General features: G+C 41.8%; 1 protein-coding gene across 1 annotated transcript in view; it reads left to right on the forward strand.

Moving 5' to 3' along the window:
• Hal (histidine ammonia-lyase) overlaps positions 1-8843 on the forward strand; it is a 33838-nt gene that overhangs the window by 19740 nt on the left and 5255 nt on the right. Inside the window, exons 18-19 of the mRNA XM_008832065.2 lie at positions 5314-5422; positions 5521-5590. Coding sequence (XP_008830287.1) covers positions 5314-5422; positions 5521-5590 — 179 coding nt within the window. The remainder of the gene's footprint in view (positions 1-5313; positions 5423-5520; positions 5591-8843) is intronic.

Consider the following 8843-nt stretch of genomic DNA (forward strand, 5'->3'; position numbering starts at 1 on the left):
CAAATTAGGTATTTTTTAAACAGTTATTTTCAGTTATTTTGTGTTCCAATTCACCTTACCCATTTAAAGCAAATAGTTCGATGATTTTAGTATATTCAAAGAAGTAAACGATTATAAATTTTAGACCATTTTCATCAACTCCCAAAGAAACACTATACCCTTTACTTATCCTGCTTCTACTCTCCCTGCTCACCTCAGTCCTAGGCAACCACTCAACTATTTTTGGTCTCTATAGATTTGCCTGTTATGGGCATTTCACATAAATGGGATCACACAATATGTGTTCCTTAGAGACTGACTTCTGTTCTAGCATACTTCTTTCAAGATTCATTCATGTTCTAGTGCTGCTTTTGTTTTGCATTGTTTTGTTCGACCCAAGTAATAGTCTATTCCACAGATAAGTCACATTTACCTTACCCATGCATAGTTAAGGGACTGATTTGCTTGTTCCTTTTGGCTGATACATAATGGTTTTTGTGGTGATGTTCTCACTTGTCTGGGCTGGAACTGTTGGACCATATGATAGCTTTCCACCCATCTCTTAAAAAATATTTTATTATTTTTATTTATTTTTTATGTGTATGGATATATTGCCTGCATGTATGTAAATGCACCCATGTTGCATAATACTCGTCCAGGTAAGAAGAAGGCGCCGGATTCCCCTGGAACTGGAGTTACAGTTGTTAGCTGCCGTGTGAGTGCTGGGAATTGAACCCAGATCCTCTGCAAGAGCAGCTTGTGCTCTTAACTGCTGAGCCATCTCTCCAGCCCTCTACCCATCTTTATGAGGAGCTTACAGATAGTTTTCCACAGTGGCTGCTCCATATAACATGCCTATTGGGCTCCTTCTCCAAATCTTCAGCAGCACTTGCTATCTGCACATCACAGCGTTTTCCTGAATGTCCACTCTTCAGGTGATTCCCGTTGGATGTGTTGCTCCAACTAAAAACTTAAAGAGATGCCCTTAGTTTCATAGCTTCTAATTCATCAACAAATTAGCCCCATCTTCCAGATCCACCAGATCAAGCCCTCTTTCCGATTAATCTCCTAAGCAGTTGTCACATACTACAAAGCAGGATGCGTTTCTGCAAATATAATCTAGACCAAACCATGACTCTGCCAGAAATTCGACAGGTACTGCATAGTGTACAAAATCACATCCATACCCCTTCCTGAGGCCTAGAAATCAGTCAAGAATTGCCATCTGCCTCTTCTCTAGTGCCTTCTCTTCCCTGAAACCACAGTGTTGTCCTGTACTAGCAATGAATGTGTCACTGTCTTGGCACCTTTCAGGACCATCTGCCTGCAGCTCCGTCTCCAAAGACTTCTCATGGTCCCTTCTCTCTCCATCCGGGTAGCTGCCCAGAGTCTTTCACGTGTTTTTCCCGCTGACTTCAGCTTGAACAGCACCTGGTGTTCTTTCCTTTCTTGTTTTTTTTCTTTTTTAAAGATTTATTTATTTATTTTTATGTGTATGTGTGAGTGCCTGATGTACGTGTGTGTATCGTGTGCATGCCTGTGCCCACAGAAGCCAGAAGAGGGCATCCGATCCCCTGGAACTGGAGTTACAGGTGATCATGAACCACCACGTGGGTGCTGGGACCTGAACCCAGGTCCTCTGCAAAAGCAGAACCATCTCTCCAGCCCTTATTCTTGCTGCTTTTTTCCTGGCAGCACTTAGTACCTTGGATACAGTTAGGCTTATTTGTCCTTCCACAATGGCTGGATTCTTGTCCATCTTGATCACAACTGTGAATGGGCCTGGATCACCTAGGCCAGGACATGGTTCAGACTTGTTTTTCAAATGTTTGCGTGACATTAGAGTCCACACTGTCCAAAAGGTAGGTCTACTTCATCAGTGTTGATTATATCAAAGAAGGGCAGTTAACAACAAACAAACAAGAATAGGAAATTTGCATTACAAATATGTATATTACTTAAGTTTTTGATTACAGATGTTTAGCAAATACCTACAAATCTTGGAATCCAGTGGTGCTGCCTATGAAGTATGTGATAAGTGCCTGCTTATCACAGCAGTTTAAGTAGCTGGTGTGGGAGTATGGAGAGGGTAATACCACCGATTGCAGGGCCTGCCTATCACAGCACCCAATTACCTCTAGTTTAAGTAACTAGTGTGGGGGCATGCTCACTGGATCACAGTGGGAGAGACAGTGAGTGGGATGTGCCTCACTTCTGCCCTCATGGAAACCAGGTTCTACATAGAGAAGCAGACATTTAGCTCTTTGTAGCAATGAACAGAATGATAACTGAAAGGCAGAGTTGTAGGAGGAAATAACAGAACCTGATCTAATCTGAAGGGACCAGAAATGGTGTCTTCAAAGGAAAATCCAAGATTAAAATGTGAATGGCACATATGGCCCAGTCTGTGTGTGTACGTGTTGTGTTACATTGTGTTGTGTGTGCAGTACTACTGTTGTAATGGAAAGGAAAGGAGTATGCAAAAATCAAGTTGGTTTAGGATGCACTGTGACGGAAATGCTTATAGCATAACGAGATACAGATGCCAAAGCTCAGGGATGAACTGGATGGATGAAGGTCAGCGCTCTGTGCACAGAGGTAGCTGAGGGTTACTAGAGGTAAGGAGGAGAGAGGTGCAGGAACAGGTCTTGATGAAGAGTTACATCTGGGATGAAAGAGGACATGAAGTATAAGAGCTGACTGGAACACCATCTCAAAGGCTTTAAGAGCACAGGGCAGCAGAGCTCTGAAGGAGGAAGGGGTTGCAAAGTCAAGACAGTCTTTTTCCAGTGGCAGGATCCCAAGTTTAAATTAGCCCAAGAGGTAGGCAAAACCACCAGACATTTTAGCAACATATTTAAGCACTGTTATTTATTATATGAGTTATAAGGCTATTAGGTAGCTTTAATTCTTGTGAATTTTACTAAGACGAAGGAAAACAATCATAAAACTAGGTGCTTTCTGAGATATTTTCAGTATGTTTAGAAAATATCTTGGACAGTTGGCATGGTTGTCCCTGGCCATTCACAGGCTGTGAGCTTATTTCAAGATGAGATCTGTAAAAAGTGCACAGCTAGATAGAGATACACTGAGATCTAGCTTGAATTTGTCGCAGGAAAGTAGCTTTTCAAATCCCAGTGGAAGGGTTTAGGGAGAACTGCTGGTTACAGATGGCAAAATGTTGCAGAGGTATCAATGTTAGGTGCTTCTAACATTGCTTACCTTGCGAATATGTACTCCCTGGTCACTTTCTCCCCTTGTCCTTACCCATCACAACACTACCTTTCTTCTGAGATAATAGCATGTTACTAATGCCTATCATACATTTTCTACATGCATTCAGCCTTGTAACTCATTGAATCTGCACAGTAACCCTAGTAAGGTAGGTACTACTGTCCCATTTTATATGTCTGGAAACCAAAGCAAAGGTTAATGAGCCCAAAGTTGTACAGCTTTTAATGCCAATGCTGGGACTTTAGTCCAGGTGGCTGGTTCAAGTCTTAACCACTCCCCAGTCAACCCAAGAAATGCAGCTCTCACCTCCAAGAGGATAAGAGATGGTTTATTCTAGAGCCAAATAGTAGTGACCAAGGCCCACAAACACAAATTTAAGCATCCCAAATTTCATATTCCAACATAGTAACCATTTTGTGAGGTTTTAATAGTAACAAACTGAAAGAAAGTCATAAATCAGGGCATTTTCCAAGTACACTTGTGGGAACATCAGATATGGGGTTAAAACAGAGCAGAGCAATCTCTCTTGGTATCTCAAATGCTCTCTGATGCTAGTCTTAGCTTTAGGACTGAAGGAGGTTAGTGATCTGCTAAATTTTAAAAGGTTTTACATGATAGGAACAAGGATGTCAGATCAGACACAGAGATGGGCAAGGAATGCTATTTAGACTTTGGATTGTCAACATTATAGTCAGTCTTGTAGAGTCTTTAACATAGGTGTGGATTTGAGGGAGAAGGGTGCGGGGGGAGGGTTGGTTGGTTTGGGGTTTTTTGTTTTGTTAAGATTTATTTTAGAACTTTAGTTCACAGTGGTTAGCCAAGATATATATTAAAAACATTTGGGTTCTCACCTTTCAATTTGTGAAGCACATTACAAGTTCAAATGAGTACCGAAAGGTCAAAAGGAGAGAGGATTTAGAATCTACTGTGGACCTGGAGGAAAGTTCCCACCCTTTAGTGCGCCCACTTCACACACACACACACACACACACACACACACACACACACACACACATAGCTGGAAACTGAGAAGCAAAGTGTCTTATGTCATACTACTGGGGCTCCAAGCAGGGTTGGGCTGTTCATTCAGACCTCCTTCCCTGGCCAACAAACCTTGCTGACTTGGGGAAATGACAGAGTTTGATAGTGTAGCCCAGTGGTAGCTTCCTAGGTAGGTTACAGAGGCAGATAATCACTCTGTCCCGGTAGATGTTTCAGTTCTCTCACCAATGAAGATACAACCAAAGGGTTAGAAAAGGAGGTTTACAACGAGCTTAAAGGTTAGAGAACATAGTGCATGCAAAAGCCCTAGGTTCAGTTCCCAGCACCACATAAACTGGGTGTAGTATGGAGATGTCTCAGTGGTTAAGAGCACTGGCTGCTTTTCCAGAGGACACAAGTTGGTTCCTAGTACCAACATGAGGCAGCTCACAGCCACCTGTAACTCCAGTTCTAGGAAGTCCAATCCAATCTGATCTCTAAGGGCACCTGCACATACATGGCAGACTCTTAGACAGATACATACACACATACAGATAAATAAAAATAAAAGCAAATCTTAAAAAAAAAAAAGTGTAGTAACACCTGCCTATTATAGGAGGTAGAGACAGGAGACTCGGGAGTTAAAGGGCATCCTGGGCTACATGTGGAATTGAAGGCTACCCTGGGATACATAAGACCCTATCTCAAGAAACCAAAAGCAGGGACTGGAGAGGTGACTCAGAGGTTAAGAGCTCTGGATGCTCTTGCAGAAGACCTGGGTTCAGTTTCCAGCACCCACATGGTAGCTAACAACCATCTGTAACTCTAGTTCCAGGGAATATCAAGCCCTCTTCTGGCCCCCTCAGGTACTGCACAATACGGGTACACTTACATGCATGCAATATACTCATACATATAAAATAAAAATGAATGAATTAATTAATTTTTTAAAAACCCAAAGCAAAAACATGGTAACTTATAACAAGACAACTTCATTCTACCAACACATAGAAAACGAACTATTAATTGGTTACCAATAGTTGCAATTGTGTGTGATTTTAGTTCCTTGAGCACAAAAACAGACTTGAATTAACCATTGCCTCAACATTTTTGTTTCAGTGCTGGCCATTGAGCTTCTCGCTGCCTGCCAGGGCATAGAGTTTCTGCGCCCCCTGAAAACAACCACTCCTCTGGAGAAGGTGTATGACCTGGTGCGCTCTGTTGTAAGGTAGGGTCAACAGGTCCCTAGAAGTTACATCACTTTAGAACTGTGAAACTTGGCAGAGTCAGGGTTTTGGCTGATGGCTTTATATGCTTTCTCTATAGGCCCTGGATAAAAGATCGCTTCATGGCACCAGACATTGAGGCGGCACACAGGCTGCTCCTTGAGCAAAAGGCAAGCTGACTTGCTGACTGCTTAGTTTATGTTTGTTGTGGGGAAGCAAGTGGGAACTGGGAGTAGAGAGACTGTCTCATTTCATTCTCTCCTGGCTGTCCCTGGGAGGTGAACACAAAGGTACAGAGGTGACTTGCAAGGTGACTGAACAGCCATTTGATAATTCCCTGAAGGTCCCATGTTGCACCCAGACACTGTGGAAGGATTAGAAGTGGCAATGAGTCTGGGAAGACGGTTCAGTGGGTAAGAGTGCTTGTTGCAAAAGCATGAGGACATGAGTTCAGATCCCAAGAACCCACATAATGCGTTAACCCACATAATGGCATAGCCACATCTTCCTGTAACCTCAGCCCTGGGGAGCTGGGGGCAGAAACAGGAATATCTCTAGGACTTGATGCCTGGATAGAAGCAAAACAAACAAAAATCCCAGTTAACTCCAGGTTCACTGAGAGAGCCTGTCTCAAGGAAACTCAAGGAAATAAGGTGGAGAGCAATTGAGAGGCCAACCAACGTCCTCCTCTGGCCTCCATCCATGCATGCATGCGTGGGTGCATGTACCTGCACATGTGTACACACACATACACTGCACATATATAGAAAGCTTTAAATAACATGAGGTCTTAATAAAAAGAGCTGAGGCTAAAGAAGGAGTGGAAATGAATGTTAAATAGAATTTGGGGATGCTATTCATGGGAGAACAGCAGATGAATGGTATCCTCTCTCTCTCTCTCTCTCTCTCTCTCTCTCTCTCTCTCCCTCCAAGATGTCCTTTTTCATGCTTTCTCCTTCTGGTAATGTTAGCATGCTACCACTACCAGGTGCAGGAGACACAACCCAAAGCCTCAGGTTCTACTGTGGCCCTGAACCTGCCTGGCTGGATAGAAATTTTCTTTACTGCTCATTTTCCCTTGATATATTGACCGTAGACTTAGCCAACTGATAGACACCAGAAGGTTTGATTCATCTTTTTAACATACATACCATATGTATAGTTATACACATGCATGCATATTTTGCAAATGTATTTACATATGTATAATACAAGTGAATATATGCATAACATATTTAATATACATATAATACATTTTACATATAAGTAATGCCTTGTGTTTTAATACTTTAAACCTTTGGAGTAATTTGTACTCTTTGCTAGAATCACTTGATTTCCCCTAGAACCATTGCTCTGTTCTGACAATTTTTCCCTTTGATGTTCACACCTCTCATTTTGAACTTTGAGGGACACTATTTCCCTGCCAATGGAAAGGTATGCAAGAGGTTAGCTCATGGAAAAATGAATTTTCTTTTTGGATATCTATTTTTGAAAATATTTTATTTGCTATTTATTATTTTATATATATATATGAGTGTATTGTCTGTATATATGTAAGTGCACTCATGTCGTGGATACCCATGGCAGTCAGAAGAGGGCTTTGGATACCCTAGAACTGGAGTTACTGATGGTTCTTAACCTCTATTTGGGTGCTGGGAATCAAACCTAGGTCCTCTGCAAGAGCAGCCAGTGCTCTTAACCACTGAGCCATCTCTCCAGCTCCCTTTTTTATTGAGATGTTGGCGCATGCATCTCTAATCTGTATGATCTGATTATTACTAGTCATAATCGGTTTGCACTTGGATCCTTGGCGCCTGTGTGTGTCTATAAAGTCATCGGGTAGATTTCAATGGTAATGTTTGTCACCTCTACTAATTAACATGATGTCATTTCCATGCTTCCTCCTCAAAATATGTCTTTTCTTTTTAATTTGCTGATTTTTTTTGTGTGTGTACGTCATATAGAACATCCCACACAATCTTATTCATTTATATACCCACTCCCCAAATGGCACCCTCCCATAGCCTCCCTCCTCCCACACATTGGAGCCTATATACTCTCTTGACTGTTACTGTCCACTATGTTGTCGGCACACCCACCCATTCCCCAGTGCTTGTCTGTCTGCTGCATGTAGTCAGCCTATCTAGAGATCCTTATTTTAGGATGATCAGCTGTTCCTCATCTAGCAGCAATCAGTTGTCAGTATTCCTTTAGATAAGTTTGGGGTCTGTTGTTCATCTTCCCAGTTCTATGCTGGATTGCTGTCTGGGAGTCTTTGAGCCACCCTGGCCAAAAACTCAAAGGAAGGCATCTTCTGTCTGGCATTGTTTCTTGTTATGGAACCTTTAGCTATACATACGGACTATGAAAAATTTTATTGACCTCATTAATATTTGGTTATACATTCCTTTTGGGTCTTTAAGACCCTAAAACTGGCCCAGATAAACCAATTTATTTTTACTCTTATGGTCTGTGATAGCTAATCCTGGGTGTTAACTTGACTGGGTCTGGGATTAACTGAAATGAAAGAGATCTTCTTGATTGGATCACCTGAAGCTGGAAGACACACCCTCAATGTGGGTGTTACCTTCTGATGGCAGCCCTTATAAAAGGCCAAAGCAGAGAAGAACACCAGGCCTCTTGCTGCTTGCCTTCTCTCTCACTGATGAGTTTGTCTTGCTGCTATAGATTGAAGACTACCTGACCTTTTGGAATTTGTCAGACCTTCAGTGCCAGATTGGGACTACTGAGACATCCAGCCTTGTGGACTGAGTGACTACGGATTCTTAGCAGCACCATTTGCTGAACATTCTGTCTTTCTTACAGTGAATATTCTTGGCCCCTTTGTCAAATATCAGGTGGCTGAAACCATATTTCCTCATATTTGGCTCTTCAGTTTTGTTGCATTGATCTGGGCCTATTTTTGTGCCTGTACTATGTTGCTTTTATGACTTTAGCTCTGTAGTACAGCTTAAAATCTGGTATAGTAATCCCCCCCGGCATTGCTCTTAGTCCTCAGGTTGTTTTGGCTATCCGAGGTCTTTCGTGCTTCCATGTGAATCTTAGGATGGTGTTTTCCAATTCTGTGAAAAATGTCATGGGGATTTTGATTGGCATTGCATTGAATCTATGAATGACTTTTGATAGGATGGTGATTTTCACAATATTAATTCTTCCAATCCATGAGCATGGGAGGTCCTTCCATCTTCTGATGTTTTCCTCAATCTCTTTAAAGATTTAAAATTTTCATTGCAGAGGTCTTTAATATCTTTGGTCAGGTTTATTCTGAGATATTTTATTTTTTTACAGCTATTGTGAAAGGGAGTGTTTCTAAGCACTCTGTCTCTGATTGCTTGTGATTGGTATATAGAAAGTCTACAGACTTTTGTAGATTAATTTTGTAACCTGTCAGTTTACTGAACG

Source organism: Nannospalax galili, unplaced genomic scaffold, assembly GCF_000622305.1.
Source record: "Nannospalax galili isolate Female #2095 unplaced genomic scaffold, S.galili_v1.0 scaffold734, whole genome shotgun sequence".
Taxonomy (NCBI): Eukaryota; Metazoa; Chordata; class Mammalia; order Rodentia; family Spalacidae; genus Nannospalax; species Nannospalax galili.